Source organism: Oculina patagonica, chromosome 10 (genome assembly GCF_052425735.1).
Source record: "Oculina patagonica isolate OP01 chromosome 10, crgOcupat, whole genome shotgun sequence".
In the NCBI taxonomy this organism is placed as follows: Eukaryota; Metazoa; Cnidaria; class Anthozoa; order Scleractinia; family Oculinidae; genus Oculina; species Oculina patagonica.
In genome coordinates this window covers 21,472,324-21,489,560 of record NC_135767.1, presented here as the reverse complement: position 1 = coordinate 21,489,560, position 17,237 = coordinate 21,472,324, and the positions used below count along the sequence as shown (strand labels likewise).

Here is a 17,237-nt window from a genome sequence, read left to right as displayed (position 1 = left end):
CATAGCAGAGCTGGCTCAACTCTATCCCAGCTTTCGCTCGGCCAAGCCTATGCCATTCTTTGCGGTTCCTGGGGACGATAAGCACGTGAAAGGGATAAAGGTTAATTTGAGAGAGGATAAAGCCTTATATGGAGGTACCTTTAATTTTATATACTGACCATTTGACGTGACAAGCAGGGTGCTTTCTTTATTCACCGTCTGCATGTGGGTAAAAGCTGTTTTACAACTTTGGTTTCATTTCCGTGTCTTTCATATGATAAATTAGTTAACTTGCAACTTCAAAAACAAGACACCAAAAGTGCACTGCAACTAGGCGCGTTAACCTTACCTGTATTTAAAAGCCTTATCTTAATTGCAGTGATTTGAATTCAAATTTTCTTCAGATATTAGAGCAGTTTTCAATTGAGTGTTGTAAAAACCAAAACCAAAGTAATTACTCTGGCCAATCACAAAGGACACAGACAATCCAGTGAGCCAATGAAAACTCGAAGCAAATACATGTAGCTGGCACAAAGCGCGGGACAACGTGCGCGAGCGAGTCACGATTGGTTTTGGTTTTACTCCTGATTGGCTGAGAAAGTGGCGCGAGATTTTGAAGCCAATCACTAAGCGTAGTAATGCAAAACCAAAGCAAACGCAATTAACTTTCGACACTCAAGTGAAAACCGCTCTAAACAGCACAATTTTGTTGGTTTACCAAACACTAAGTAATGTTGGGAAACTAATGCCTTTGTTACTCGGCACTTCTTGAGTCATAAAACTGTCTTAAATGATTTACGTTCGCGCGTGATTAACTTGGAAAACTTAAAGTAAATTTAGTGTGACTGTCGGCTACAATCCTAATGACAAATTGTTTAGAACACTGCAATGCGTGACAAGTTGACGAAAGGTAATCTTTGGAAAGCGCGGATGACGTTGTATAAGCCGAAGGGTATAATAATAGGTTTTAGTTTTAAACGTGAAATACCACAAAAAAATGCAAGAAAAACAGGTAGAAACTATAAAGTAAGTTTTTAAACTACGAATTATGTCTTTTCTTTTTTTTTTTCTTTCAGTGGAATTCCTTCTTGATTCAGCCTCAAGTTATGCTCCAACTGATACTGTTTCCCTTGAAAATGTGATGCTTCTCTTCCAAGTCTCTCCCGGAAGTGAAAAAATTGTTGCGCATGGCTTTGATCGAATCGGCAAAGCCTTGTTTGCTGTTTATGCCATATTAGGAGACGGAAATGAAGTTTTGGTCGAGGGAACTAGTAGCCAAACAGCATCGTCAGGTACAGAACTACTCATAGAAACCCTAGTTACGTTCATTTTTCTTTTAAAATCTGTTGCCCTGTGTATGTTGGATGTTAGCTTGTGTGTATGTGAATCCGTCAACTCGCTAAAAAAATTTGAGACAAATTCTTCGATTCGCAATAATCCTGTTTAACGATCTAAACAAAGTCAAGTACTAGTGCAGAAATATGGTTTAGTCTACAATCCACCTCACTTATACAGAATCCATAGAAATTATCATGCAGTGTTTTTCTTCAAGTTCCCGTAAAGATTCGTCTGTCTGTCTATTTTACGAATCTATACTTTGGGTGCTTAGGCACTTATTATTGACTACACTGCGAGCTCGACTTTTTTAATATAAGGTAGAAAGCATTCTAAGCAGCTTACTTTTTGTTTCCTGATTTCAGTGAGAGGCAAAGCCAATCGTGACTTGGGACTACCTATTTAGCACTCAGTTGATGTCGTGAGACCATAAAGAGACACCTCATGACATATTTATACTATTTAACGCTCAGTTCATGCAGTGAATACTAAACAGCATTCACTTAGCCTCACTAGCGCTCCGGTTAGTTTGAATAGCACTCCGTTTAGCCTAAATAGCGTTCGGTTAGCCTAAATAGCACTCCGGTAAGCCTACTTTAGCTTGGGTTGCTTGCGGTTAGCTTTTATAATAGTGTTAGGATTTCTATTTAAAAAAATCAGAATTATGGCAGCTGGTGGCTTAGTGGGTATCATTCCTGCTCGGCATGCCCGCGACCCGGGTTCGAATCTTCTTGGTGTCAACATATGCATTTTTTACTTAAAAAAATAAGTTAAGTGCGATTTATACCTCATATATGAATATACGAATAAGAAGTCTTACGACATGAACTGAGTGCGGAATTGCCACTCCCATCGTAACTTGGCTTCTGTGAATTTTCCCGCGCTTTTCACTGGTACTCGGTACCATGGGTTTGCTACGAACTCTTATTGGTTAATGCGTCAGCTGAGTTGTTGTGATTTTTTAATTGCTCAATTTTTGTCTTTTTCTTTTCGTTTTCTTTTAGAGGAAATCGAAGCTGCGCTATCCCCGCCAACAGCTGAAGATGAGAAACAAAGTGACTTTTACGTGTATGAAACATTGAGACGTGGAAGAAGGGACTTAGATTCAAAGTCTTCTGCTCATCAACTGGCTCTGCTGGAAAACATTTTCGATGATGGCGAGGATAAGAACACTGCAAAGCGAAGCCAAGCTATTAATAGCCACATGTCATCCCTTAATATACACAAAATGGAACGCAGAAATTCAGTTAGCAAAGCGAAGACGCACAGAGTTCGTGTCTCAAAAGCTTGGAAAGCCAAACCGCATCTAACGAAACTTACGCACCGAAATGTAGTACCTTCGTACTATTATGAGCCTATTCATGCGCTGAAGGATGAACTCTCGGATGAAGACTCTTCACAGATGAACCTGAATCCCGCCTTTACTATTCCCCGTCCGCTGGACACAATGGGGAGCCCGCACGAGCGAGGATTGACAACGAAAACAAATTTCAAGCTGGACCAAAAAGTGCTAGATGTGCTAAAACGCGTAGGACTGGGTCTAGTAACAATATCTGACTTATCTTTGGGAATGACCGCAACTCCGAAAGAAGTAATTATGCGCGTGAGTGGGAAGGCGGCGCCTAAAGCGATCGGTGGCTGGTTTAATTTTGAAATTATACGCAAAGATATTTTTGCCGTAGCATTCACCGCTGAGCAAGCCGGATTTGAGGATTTCATTGCAAAGATGTTTAACACAAAGATTGGATTGTTTGACAAGCTTGAGCAAACAACGGTACGTTCTTTCTGAATTTTAATACTGTATATCATTTTTATTATGGAAACCACTTTAAAACAAACAAAAGCCGGCCAATTTCCCGGGACGGCGGTAGGGGGGGGGGGGGGGGGGGGGGGTGGGTGGGGGAGGGGGTGGGTACTCCGAAATGAAAGGGACGGCGGTGCTCGTCGTCTTCTCATAATGGTTTAAATTACGAAATTTGGTCTCACTTAGAGTGTTCAGGACAGAACGCCAATGTTTTGAGCCCTCGAGGTCTCGTTTAGGGTTGCACGTCAATAAAAAGCCCTACTGCGTTGGCGGTCTAGACCGATTACTTGTCTTTAACGAGTCACAAATCCGTGACTCGCGGCTAGCTTCTCTTTTATGTTATTTTCTTTTATTTGCCAACGGGCTTCTCCGTTCCTTTTATACGGGAGTCTCCCCAGGTCAATTCTGTGCAATATTGCTTCGTAAAGCCACTACTGAAAGTTTTGCGGGCAATTTCGCTTTTAAAAGTAAAACCGATTTTTTTTTTCACTCTTAGCTTTTTGGCTTATGGAATCAGCTACCGTAGTCATGTTTGTTACGCGAATGTAAACGTCAGAACTCGCTTGCGCAGCGTGTGGCCTTGTGGACTGAAACTGTTGGGCGCAATGTAGCGGCGTGTGTCTAGTAGGCGTTTTTTCGACTTTATTCCTTCATCTATTAACTCTATCAACTTTATCATCTTTCGGCAGTTTGGAATTTCGTTTGCGCAGAAAGGTTTCAAGGTGACCCCTGAGACAAAGTTTCACAAAGAGCCTTTGCAATCACTAATGACCAAGGAGGTCCCGGATGGGCTGTTTTTTGCCGCTGTGACAAAGTTCGCTGCGAGTTGTGGGAATAACACATATTGTAGTTTCGGTAAGATACTCATGGGCAAGGATTCGTGGTTGAAGTTTCATGGTGGCGTAAATAAAGCTGGCGTGAACGTTAAAGCTGGGGTGTATGGCATACCCATAAAAGGAGATCTGAAGTTTAATAAAGTTGAGCTATTTATTGAGGTGAGAACTTAACTGTCGATTTTAAAAGGGGCTTTTGATAGCACATCAAAAGCTTCATATAGATCAAGTTAAATATACAGATGAATGATTAGCATTTAAACTTAACTTAGTTAAACTTTTTTATAACAAAATGTAGTAAATTTCAATAGAATCAAATAGATCCTCGCAGTTTTTACAATAACAAAAGGACCTACAAGGAAAGCCTAACTGACAAATATAAGTTTCCACAGGATTTGAACCCGACTAATCTACTAGCTTGCTCAAGTGCAAGTTTTGTCTATACATTTGAAAACTGAACATAAATATATACGCATAATTAATGGGATATATAAAAAGGAGTATTTTCTTTCAGATATGGTAAAGGATTTAAAAAAAGGCCGTAGGTATCTTCGAAATCTTCACAGCAACTTTTTTAAAGAGTTGCAAGTTACATCGCCAGGAGAATGAGACTGCACAGCACTGCTTAAAATGCACAGAATGTACAAAACGCAGTACGCAATGGCACTCAGATACTGATTTTGAGGCTTGAAGAAAAAAGTGATCGATTTTTGTTGTTGTTGTTTTTTGTTTATTTCTTGTTTATTTTTGTTTATTTTTTTAAATTCTTCCCTGTAGGTAAAGCATGGCACTGTCTCTGTGATGCCTAATGTTGGATTTGCAGTCGAGCTAGACGTACCTGTTAAAGGAGAAGTTGATGATAAGGGAGAGGAAATACCCAGCAAATCACTACAACTCGGTGGTAAACTCTTCGTTACTGGAGCCGCCGAGATAGGCACCACCCTGTACATGAATGGAATGTGGAAGAAAGCTTTCGGTCTGACATACCTAAGTATTGGAAACATACAGATTGGGTAAGTCATTAAAGGGACCGTGTCACGGATTTTAGCCAAACTTAGGTATAGGAAATTACCATCAAATTTGTTTAAATGTATAAAATAACCTCTTAAAACAGTGAAGGAATATTTAAATAACACACCAAATGCAAAAGAAGGTACGGATGGCCAAAAGTGTCGCAGATTGAAACGGATTGCGATGTGGGCTTTTGAAATATGGTCCGGCGGAACCGTTTTCAAAGTTAATCTTGTCTGCTTGTAACTTTAATTAATGACGCTTAGGAGACACATTTAGCTACAAGGAAGCTATGGTTTTGTCATTTAGTATCAAAGAATTAATTTCCTTGCAAACATCTAGTTTTCACTAGCGGCATAAACCACTCTAAGCGCAAGCACAAGGATAAAAAATGTCTCGACGCCTGTGTTTGCACGATGCATTGCTTCATTTTGACATTAAAATCTGATAAATACCTTTGTCCTTGTGCTTGCGTCGCCAGTGAAGTTTTTTCTTAGTATACAGTCCAGATTTTTGTTCGTAAATCACACAGTTATGCTCAAAGACTATGCAAAATTCCTTTTGGAAATTTGGAGTATCTAAAGGCCAAATTATTACTCGATCTTCTCCCGATTTGAACGGTTCGCCGGAAATCGATTTCTTTTATTATTAATTTCGCGTTTCTCGTGTTCTTCCTGAAGAAATTTTTGCGATGCTTGTTAATTTTTTTTGCGATACCGAATTGTTTATTGCTGACTTCAGTTTAGAGGCTTTAGAAGTACAACGCCATTGTGATAAAGCTTAATAATGTTGGAGGTCGAAACACAGACGACTGTCCAGCGGGGAGAAAATTGACCACTTAAAGAGACGGGACGTCTGTTTAGATTAATTAAAGTCAGTGTTTCTTGCAAAATAGATAAATAACTTTTCATGACTTAGTGCTACATCAATGCTTGTTTCCGCTAGTCTTACAGTGACGCTAGCTAGTGGCATTCCAACTGAGTTCACGTTCAATGGTCGCTTGGAAATTGGACACGACTGCCAAGGGGCGGACGATTTCAAAGTGGACGGTCGCTGTTTCTCTGGGGAGGCCTTAGTAGGAATTAGCGCTAATCCAGAGGGCCAGTACATCTACGGAGAGCTGTCGCCTGTAACCATCGGAAAGATTTTACGAATGCTCGGCTCTAAAATTCAGCTGCCTCCAGCTGTTGAGCAGAGCGGCTTTCCCAAAGGTTTGACCGTAAGTACAACTGTAAAATTATTTCTATAAATAAAGAAGATTAAAAATTAAAAAAAATCCAACCGTAATGGTACGAATTGTACGTCCAGCGTACCATTTCTTGCGTATGCGTTCTCCCAGAGAATGCAGTTTGATTCCAACGACATTATTGACAAATATAGGTTAATCTTTTCAATAGGCACTATCTGTAACGCAGGTTCTTAACTCGAGGGAGATTAAACTTTAGAAATTACGTTTGCACTGTTGCTTGCGGACATTCTGATTAGCTGAAGAACAAATTTCTGTAATTGCACAAAAAAGAAAAAATCTCAGGAGGCACAAATCAGTTGAAGTTCACTTTGTTTTTACTATTGTGTCTTTCAGATCTCTGCATCATGGAAAAATCAGAAAGTGCCATACGCTGGCACAGTGAAAGCTATCAAGAAAGGTGTTTATATCAAAGGCACTATCAATATATTGGGATTTGCACCAGCGGTAGAAATATTACTAAGCGATGAGGTAATTTACTGATTTCATGTTTATTCCGGCGAGCTAGTTCTTTGGCTTGAAACAGTATGTAAATGAAAATACTTAAATTATATTCATAGAATAATGTCCCTTGGGCGTAATGAACTAGCTATATAACAAAAGGTAGCTTGTGTTTGGTTTTGATTAGCCAAACTCGAGATCAACTTGTGATCGTTTTTTTTTTAATCAATCCGTATGTACACTTCTCTCTTTTCCAGCCAATCTTATAACCAAACGTCCTTCTTAACAAATTCTTCTTCTTCCTCCATGCAGCAAATTAACTTTGATCTCGAGCTAGACCCTGTGAAGTTACTGGGTGGAGTGGAGGTGGTTCGTTCCTTGCAAGACAAGAAAAAAGGCCCGAAGTTTTACGTTCATGCAAAGAGAAAACCTCTGGAAGCAGAAGTTAGTAAAAACGACATCTCAACAAGTCTTTTACGATATCTTTACTATTCCTTCACGATATCTTTACTAATCATTTACGATATCGTCACTAGTCCTTTACGATATTTTACTAGTCCTTTACGATATCTTTACTAGTCCTTTACGATATTTTACTAGTCCTTCACGATATCTTTTACTAGTCTTTTACGATATCTTTACTTGTCCTTTAAGGTATCTTTACTAGTCATTCACGATATTTTTACTAGTCCTTTACGATATCTTTACTAGTCCTCTACGATATCTTAACTAGTCCTTTACGATACCTTTACTAGTCCTCTACGATATCTTTACTAGTCATTTACGATATTTTTACTAGTCATTTACGTTATTTATACTAGTCCTTTACGATATTTTTACTAGTCATTTACGATATCTTTACTAGTCTTTTACGATACCTTTACTGTTTCTTTGCGATATCTTTACTTTTCCTTTGCGATATCTTTACTAGTCCTTTACGATATCTTTACTAGTCTTTTACGATATTTTTACTATTCATTTACGATATCTTTACTAGTCATTTACGATATTTTTACTAGTCATTTACGATATATTTACTAGTCATTTACGATATCTTTACTTGTCCTTTACGATACCTTTACTAGTCCTCTACGATATCTTTACTAGTCATTTACGATATTTTTACTAGTCATTTACGTTATTTATACTAGTCCTTTACGATATTTTTACTAGTCATTTACGATATCTTTACTAGTCATTTACGATATTTTTACTAGTCATTTACGTTATCTTTACTAGTCATTTACGATATCTTTACTTGTCCTTTACGATATCTTTACTTGTCCTCTACGATATCTTTACTATTTCTTTGCGATATCTTTACTAGTCATTTACGATATCTTTACTATTCCTTTGCGATATCTTTACTAGTCATTTGCGATATCTTTACTTGTCCTCTACGATATCTTTACTATTCCTTCACGATACCTTTACTATTCCTTTGCGATATCTTCGCTAGTTCTCTACGATATCTTTACTAGTCTTTTACGATATCTTTACTAGTCTTTTACGATACCTTTACTATTTCTTTGCGATATCTTTACTTTTCCTTTGCGATATCTTTACTAGTCCTTTACGATATCTTTACAACATCTTTATTGTAGAATTAAAATTATGAATTACCATACATAACGGCGGGTGAAATATTTCATTGTGTTTTATCCTTCATAGGTTTATCTTCAAGGAGCTGTGGTCATCTTTGGATTTGAAACAGAAATTATGTTTAAGCTCACAACAGAACGCATAGAGGCGGAAGTGGCCCTAAACCTGTTCAACGTGTTCAAGGCCAGAGTTTGGATTGCGGCAGGTTACGGAAACCCGTTTGCCGAAACAGGTTTTCAAGCCAAGTTTATAATAGAAACCGGATTTGACTCGCTCACAAACAAGACTGCCGAAGTATTAATGAGAGGTCTACAAGCCACAAGGAAAGCTCTGCAAAAAGCGAGAGAGACAGTTAGAGATGCTAAAGTTGCCTGTGAGAGGAAAGCTGGAAGTTTTTGTAATATCTGCGAGGAACTTGCCTGCAGTGAAATTTCGGAGGAATGTAAGCGCGCCATGGACGATTTTAAACACTTTGTTGGGGAAAAAGTCGACAAGTTTGGTGAGGGAACTACCGGTTTGTTTTTATTTGCAAACTTAAATAAACAAAAATTACATACATGCATTATGCATACGTCACTTTTTTTACCCACGGATTTAAAGATCAGAGTAGCTTATATAGCTGATATTTTCGAGCTTTTCAACAGTACGCACAGTGCAATGGGCAAAGACAAGACCACAACACCGGGAACTCCATGCCCTATTCTTTACGATAAGTGGGTGGGTTCTTTTACGTCTCTGCTGACCGTGACACTGAAGATGCAAGAGACAGAGCCTACGGTTTAAATTTATCGTCCTTATCCGAGAAGACTGGAATTTCTAACCATGTGCAGATGCAAAGGCAGCATATTCTCTTCAGTTATTTTAAGACCTTAACTGTTGGTCCGGTCTGGGACTCGAACCCGACACCCCCCGCACGGTAGTCCGGCGCTCTACCAACTGTAATTATAGTAATGGTGTAATGAAGGGTTCTAGTCTGAACAGAGTGTGTATCGCGAATAGAGGAAAATAATGCTTTAAAGAGGGAAGCAAGCAATGACACGATTCCATCCTGAGCCCACCAATTCAAGCAAGCTCGGAAAAGCAAAAATTTGTCATTAATGTTTTAACGGTTATCACAACAGTTAATCATTGACAAGCATGAAAACTGAGAATTGTCAGTTATTTTTTTAAATTCTCTCTTTATTATCTCTATTTTGTTTTGCGCAATCATTCCACAGGTCGAAGAGTTAAAAGTATTGGTGATAAATTCAAATCTGGATTTAAAAAGGAAAGAACAAAGCGGTACATGAAAATTTTAGCAGATGGAATGAACTGTGGCTCTCGATTCAAAGGAAAACCTCAACACACAAATAAGTATTCACACCACGCAAACAGAGAGAGCGCCTGCCATGACAGTCGCTATGGCAACGCTACCAAGCCCCGTTCGGCTCGACGCAAGAGGTTCGTTGGTAAATTGATGTGCGAGAAGCTTGCTGAAAAGGCTTGTAATGTGGCAAAAGACTTGTGCAAAGGTAAGCAACGTGATCCAAAAGTCGGCCGTATCCTTGCAAGAAAAGAAAACAAGCTTTACTAACGTTCGTTTTGTACTAAACTTGGTTTCATCTCGTTTTTATTGGTCAGGGTCGGCCAAGGGGGTAAGTGGTATACCAATATACCCGAAAAACGTGTACCAGTTTAACCAAAATTTCCCGCTCAAAATCATGCAAAATACCAAAATTTGGAAAAACATAGTTTATTTTATACCAATAATAGCCCAATTTTACTGTAAAATACTGTATACCCAATTTAAAATCCCACAGTATACCGTATAACTAAAAACCCTGACCGACACTAATTGGTTATTTTTCTTTATCTATTACATATCTTTGGCACTGAAGCAGATCGCTCTCATGTTCCATGTCTCCCGGTTTTTATTTTCTCTCCCCAGGCTCCTGCAATGTGGTTGGTCACATCACCAAAGGAATGTGCAAGTCACTCGACCTAGCCCATCACGGCCTCTACATGCTGGAAAAAGGAGCGTACTGGGCCGAGCAAGCTGTGATGGCAGCCTCTAAAAATATTCTCATTATTCACAAGTTATCATTCGAGACACACATAGCAGCGACTCCACTTGACTCCACCGTGGCTCTCGGTGCTGATATCAGCATATTTGGATCCAGGGGGCAGTTTAAACTGGATTTTAATCTAGCTGACCCTCTCAAGAATGTTCATAAATTAGCGGACACTGCATTGCAATTCTTTAAGAAGTTGTTCACCCCGCGGTTCTCCAAGACGGTTTACGATCAACCCAGTGAGGAGTCCGACTTCGAGTTTTCAGGTTTGTGTGACTGATCATGACTAATTGACTGACTGTGATTTGATTGATTGACTAACTGACTGATTGACTGGCTAAGTGACTGTCTGTCTGTCTATCTGTCTGTCTGTCGGATTGATTGATTGATTGATTGATTGATGATTCACTAATTGACTACTTATTTGGACAGACGGACGAACTAACTGACTGATTGTCTGTCTCTCTGACTGACTGAACTGACTGTTTGATTAACTGACTGAATGTTTGATTATTATATTGATTGATTGATTGACTGATTCACTGACCGACCTACTACTGACAGACTAACCGGCAGACTGACGTATTGACTGATTAATTGACTAGTAACTAACTAGTAGACTGACTGACAGACAGACAGACAGACAGACAGACAGACAGACAGACAGACAGAATGACAGACTGCCTGACTGCCTGACTGTTTGACTGACTGACCGACCGACCGACCGACCGACCGACCGACAGACGGACAGACCGACCGACCTACCGACTGACAGACCAACTGACCAACTTCTTTCTTGCCTAGTTTTATGTCGCCCAGTTACGCTGTTACATACTCTTCTGTGTTCCATTGTAGGTGAATTCCGAATCCAGCTGAATGGCACTAAGGACTGTCTGTCTGCCCCACCCACCTCAAAAGCTGGTTCATCTGTTATCCTGGGTTCCTGTGATGGTGAGGTGTCACAGTGGATATTTACACTGACAGGATCATTAATGGTAATGAAAATATCTCGATATTTACTGCAAGGCAATGTATTATTTTCTCTAGCTTTACACTGCGACTCTTAGAGAAAAATTCATAAAGGAGCTAGGGCATTAATTTAGTCTTAGGGCCTGTTTAGATGATTTCGAAATGACTTTAATTCCGGAACGAGTGTTTTCCATCCCCATGTATTTTACTATACCGGTTTACATGATACTATAAAGACGAAAGTCAAGTCATTCCGGAATGAGTTCATTCCGGTTTTCATTACGGATTGAAATTTTAGTTCTGGAAATGACATTTCACTCTGGTATAACACAAAACGAATTTCGCTCCGAGATGAAACCGCGTCCGAGCTAAACCAAAAAAAAGTAATAGTATTTCCTGTTTAGCCCAAAGAAGCAACCCTATGGTCAAATTGCTCGTAAAAATTGCAGTTATGGCCATTAATGGACACAATAACATATTGCGCGAAGCATGCGCCATCTTAAAATCAAGCCAAAGTCGCGCACGTGAAAACGCCTTAGCTTGAGCTGGTTGACTCTGTCATCACGGAATGCAGAACGAACTCCGGAATGAAAGTCATTCCGGAATCATCTAAACAGGCCCTTAGAGTCGTTTTACTCCAAACCTGAGCGGAACGAAGTCAAAATTAGCTAGCGGCAGCAACAAGTCTGTTTTTGCTACTTACAAAATTTACCTTCGTTCGCAGAAAAATGGAGATGCCTCGCAGTTTAGACCTATTGAAAACGGGAAAAAGGGGGAGGGAGATCCTACTGAAAAGTATTTATTAGCGAAAACTTTAAAGCAAAGCAAATTAAGCATAATTTCACGAACTGCAACTGTAATAGAAACGATGGCTGTTCGGTAAAAGACCGTTCGTATTATTTCGGTATTTTTTCACTTCTCAGTCACACGAGCCCTTTATTTTACCTTCTATTCTATCAAACCTCGTTTTATTTTGTGAGTCCTAATCTTGCTTTTTTTTTGCTTATTTGCCTTCTTTCACCAGAACGTCGAGTCCGGTCTTTGTGTGGTGATGGGAAGAGATCAGGGCATGGATCTATTAAAGCAAGAAGCTTGTGACGTCAAATCTGAAGAACAGAGGTTCACTTGTAAAAAGAACAAGATAACACCCGTGAAGGATTCTGGGTTGTGCGTGACGGCTTCTGGTAACTGTTTAAAATATTTCAATTTGTTGTTAAACAAAATGGCGCAAATAAAATCATTACTTATTTAATGATTCAAAAGGGGGGGGGGGGGGGGTCCCCCTGGGGGTTGGTCCCCCCCCCCGGCCCTGTGGGTTGTTTTTTTTTTTTTTTCTCCCCCTTCCTCCGGGGTTTTTCTCCTCCTCCTCCTTTTTTCCCCCCCCCAAAAAAAAACACTTTTTTATTAAAATTCGATCGGGATCGAGGGCCAGGGGTTGTCAGAGAAAGACTGTTATGTGTAACCCTCATAACAAAAAGTTGATTTATAATTTAATACTTTAAGAAGAAAGTAAGACCCGCTCCGTTAATTGCTATTGTTTTACTGAACTTTGTAGCTGGAAAAACAGGTTTAGGTGATGTGGAGGCTAGGTTGCTAAAGTGTGATGACGAGACCGTACAGGATGAGCAGGAATGGGTTCTACATGATGACCCCAGGGCCCTCTCGATCTGTGACAGATTTGTACCTGGTAAGTAGTCTTACGTCACAGAATCTCCATTCTGGTAAAGCACTGGGAATAGTGGAAGGGGAATAGGGGCTTTCTGGTAATTGAAACCCTTTACTGTACCAACCTATGCAGCTTCGTTCATAAATGGGAAATGGTACATTGGTTTTGATACCTGTCAAAATAGCTTCTTATTGACTTCCATCCCATCCAGGGGGGAGTAACAAGATTCCTTCTTGCATTATGCCGCGGAAACTTAAGTTAAGCATTGTCCTTTTGAGTATCTGGGCTTGAAAACTTGTTAACTTACTTCCGCCCCATCTGCATTGACTCACTGACTATTAGAGTTTTTTGCTACTTCCATATAACTGCTTGTTATACAAGGAGTACTAGAAATACAGGAAAAGTTATGCTAATTATGAATCTATCCCCTTTTAGATGTAGCTCTTGGGAAGCCTTCCATTCAGTCAAGTCTGATGTCTGTTGATGAACTCCAAAGCGGGTCAAAAGATGAGAAAGTGGTCATACCCGGTGTGGGCCCAGAACTGGCTGTGGATGGGGACTTGTCTACTGTACCTTCTGCGGGCTCCTGCGCCATAACGGCCCTTGAAGTTGACCCTTGGTGGAAAGTGGACTTACAAAGCGAGCATATTGTTACAGACGTCAATGTAGTCAGCTCGTCTGGTATGTTTTACAGCCATCTTCTTTTTTTCGACGTTTTTGCTTGTTTACAAGCAAAAATGGTAGAATAGGGGTTAGTAGACAAAATTTGGATCCACATATTTGTAAACTCTCAAGGGACTTTTTTAATTTCTCAAGGGACTGTTTTAATTTCTCAAGGGATTACTTTCCGCTGTGGGTGATCACTTGCGATTTCGTGGAAAAAACGTGACTTGTCACATTTACAAACGTTATATAACAACGCACGTGTGTCTGAAAGGCGATCTATAAAAAGCGTCGCACAAACAATGGATTGCGTAACTAAAACACGAATAAATAATCACTAGCACTTACATCGCGTTGAGAGCAATGTTGCATGAATCGGCTTTACAACATGCGATAGTATCTACGCAGTTCGAGTGGAATTTCAGTCAAAGACAGCAAAATTCTTTCGTATTTCATCTTCAAATATAATTCGAAAGCATTCACTGTATATGTGGCTTTTGTTTAATCCTGCATGGGTCTTGATATCCGACCCTCGCCGAGCCTAGACAAAACGCAGCTTGAGTGTAACGATTTGTTTACGCAATGTTTTCTCCGACAGTAGTCGGAAATATCCGTATTTTTTTTCGTGCTTTTTCATGGAGCAATCGTAACGATACGGCCTTGAACACATTGAACGGCGGTCTACCTATAACAATTCAAATATAGCGTCGCAAAAACAAAGCGTCGAACGCATATTTTGCTGTTTCATTTGCTAATTTCGCTGCCGTAATCGACTGCCTCGAAAGGTCCTTGCAGTTTTAAAGTATAGAATTGTCAGATCTCGCTGAAATTTGCACTGTTTATTAGTGTAATGTTAAGGAATATGTGTATAAATACCCGGCGCGAACGAGCCATTTTTGACAAAATTATATGGCTGCATTTCCTCCGCGAAGATAGGAAATTGTTAAATTAAACTACAAAGAAACTGTAATGATAAGTTCGAAGAACAATGCACAGGATAAACTTCGACTCATACTTCATGCAAAAACGTCGATATCTCGAAGAGACTTTGATTAGTCTTCTTATTTCCTCGCGGAACATAAGTCCAATACCATTGCCTTCCCTATTCTGGGCCACTTTCTTGGTAGCAGCCCAAGATACATCTATCCGTTTCAGTTCTTCCATATATACTTATATACATATATGCACCTATCAATGTTAAGCCCGAGGGTGGGGGGAGGGGGGTCGGGCTTACCGCGGGAATTTGATCGTGAGGTCATGAGGTCTGTCCCCAGGGTAGAGATTTTGATCATACGTGATGTCCCCAGGGTAGGCATTTTGATCGTATGGGATCCCCTGCAATAAGATTTAAAGGACATCTGACCACCTTTCCTTGCCCCCGGGTGGGGGTCTTGACCAACTACTTTTTCCTGAGGGTGAGGAATTTGCCTCTTCTTTATAGAATTTTGTCAAAATCCCCACCCCATGCCCGATCCCCCTCTCCCACCTCGGGCTTAACATTGATAGGTGCATTACGTTGTCGATTCAACTCAAAGGCTGCATTTTCTATGCTGCCTTCGGCCTTCTCAGTGTATGCCCTATTCATTGCCAAGCCTTTCTTTTCAACTCAACCTGCAATGGCAACTGACCTGTCAGTTGCCAAAGATTCTCATTTCTTATCTTCTCCGACCATCCGATACCAAGGCATGATGGTCAACAATTGACCGTTATCAAACTTGCCTGGGATGCAGGGGGTCCGTTCAAACATATGGTGAAACCTTTACTGACGTTGTTTTCTGTCCTCTTTTCCTAAAGTGGGTTAAGTTACAAAAAGGGAAGTAAATGGTACGAGGGCCGTGCAAGGAGAAATACGGGCTCTTGTTATCGGGTTGAATTTTTTTTATTTTGCATTAACTTCGCTTCAAGCTAAGACCCTGGGTAAACTTTTTCCTACCAGTACAGCCCTCGGCTACGTGTATAGTGACCTTTAGATAACTTAATCATGAGTACGAGATGGAGAACGAGTATACAACTTTCGATTTTCAATTCAGTTACGTTACCAGAGCCCTCGCACTTTCCTGTTGCAGACCAATAAAACAGAAAATTAGCTATCGGTACGAGAATAGCACGAAACGTGGTAATCAAACGCATAAACACTTGGTTTGAAAAGTTGTACTCGTACTCAATTTCGTACTCATACTTCGAACTAAAGGTCACTAATAAGAAGAATGCCTTGATTTTGCGAACGCTTTCTAGCACACTTAAACTGATAGGTGAGGTACTCATCTTATGGACCTCTCTGCCTCGTCCCCAGGCGTCCTCGTCCTTGGTCGTGTACGGTTCGCTTGGTGTTGTGGGACTGACGTGCACGGTTCGCTTGGCGTTCTGGGCCTGTCGAGCACGGTTCGCTTGGCGTTCTGGGCCTGATGCGGTCACCATCAGCCCCCGCGCTCCCTGTTTTCCAGCCTTACCGCCTCAACGTCCGGCCAATCGGCGCCTGGGGACGAGGCAGTGGACCTCTGTTAATGCCGCACCTTATATAATTATTACAGACAACAATAATTGAATATTTTTTTTCGTTTGTTACAGGTACTTTGTCGAGCCCACTGTCCAATTTCGAGGTTCGTGTTGGTGTTCTAACAGATCACACACAGAACCCAATGTGCGGCGACCGAGTGAGACAGCTTGCAGCGGGAGAGGTCTGGACAGCAGAATGTAAGCCACCAATCCCAGGCCGACACGTGTCAGTCAGTATGGTTGGTAAGGGATATCTGGCGATATGCGAAGTGGCAGTTTTCGCGAGATTAGGTGAGTGAAAAAACCGTAGCTGCTGGCTAGTCCAAATAGAGGATATCGAATATTTATGTAGTTTGGCTACACGAGAGGGGTAGGGGGCAGTTAGATTGGATTGTAAGCTACTTTCAAGGCCGTTTACACAACAGAAAAAAGCTAGGTACGCCAAAAACGGACCAACGTAGAGTCAAGTTCGCGGGGCTATGGCCCTGCGAACACTTGACTGTTTCTCTATGAAAAAAAAAAAAAAAACGGGTCCTAACCGCAATTTTTTTTACGGTTAAGTACCCAATTTTCTCTGTTGTGTAAACGGCCTTTGTATTTTACACCGTTGAATTTATCTTGAGATATTTTCTTTCTCTTCGTCATAGATAATCAAGGGAAATGTAGTTCAGAACTCAGCAGAAAGAGGGACGAGATAACCAACTTGGGTCCGGAGGACATCTAAATCCGCTTCAGCCGACCCTGAATTGCGGACTATCCCAAGGAAAGCTAGGGGGATCTTGTTACTTCCTTGTTTAGTCTTCAAAAAAATATCGTTTAGATTTAATTTCTATAAGCCCCATAGACTGAGAATACAAAAACCCCTCTTGTCCTTATAAGTTTGACATCCTTACCTCAATACGTCTGACCTAAAAAAGTTTATTATATGCAAAAAATAAAGACTTAAATTTGCTACTTGTTGGTTTGTTGATGCCGATAGAAATCCAATCCCAACAGCCGCCTCACTATACCGTGGATTCCCATCTAACAGAATTCCAACCACCTCCCGGGTTTCGCGCGAAAAGTTAACAGGGAGGGGGGGGATCTGAACTTTCCTCACCTTTCATTCCCAGTCCCCCTCGCTTAGTCAGTGGTTTCAACA

At 40.6% G+C, this 17,237-nt stretch overlaps 1 protein-coding gene across 1 annotated transcript; it reads left to right on the top strand.

The window, feature by feature from the left end:
* Window positions 1-17,017, top strand: LOC144628115 (uncharacterized). Its single transcript, XM_078486173.1, has 17 exons — window positions 1-134; window positions 1,056-1,271; window positions 2,319-3,088; window positions 3,808-4,113; window positions 4,729-4,964; window positions 5,908-6,181; window positions 6,545-6,679; window positions 6,962-7,093; window positions 8,321-8,750; window positions 9,469-9,762; window positions 10,179-10,568; window positions 11,158-11,297; window positions 12,296-12,455; window positions 12,827-12,958; window positions 13,373-13,618; window positions 16,169-16,387; window positions 16,744-17,017. The coding sequence occupies exons 1-17, from the start codon at window positions 50-52 to the stop codon at window positions 16,818-16,820; spliced, it is 4,242 nt and encodes a 1,413-aa protein (XP_078342299.1). The 5' UTR covers window positions 1-49; the 3' UTR covers window positions 16,821-17,017.
* The last annotated feature ends 220 nt before the right edge of the window (window positions 17,018-17,237 follow it).

Excerpts from the sequence above, each read along its gene's own strand:
- LOC144628115 (XM_078486173.1), top strand. The coding sequence starts at position 50 with ATGCCATTCTTTGCGGTTCCTGGGGACGATAAGCACGTGAAAGGGATA. Across the intron at positions 9,763-10,178 it reads GGCAAAAGACTTGTGCAAAG|GCTCCTGCAATGTGGTTGGT; the intron begins GTAAGCAACGTG and ends TTCTCTCCCCAG. Across the intron at positions 10,569-11,157 it reads GTCCGACTTCGAGTTTTCAG|GTGAATTCCGAATCCAGCTG; the intron begins GTTTGTGTGACT and ends GTTCCATTGTAG.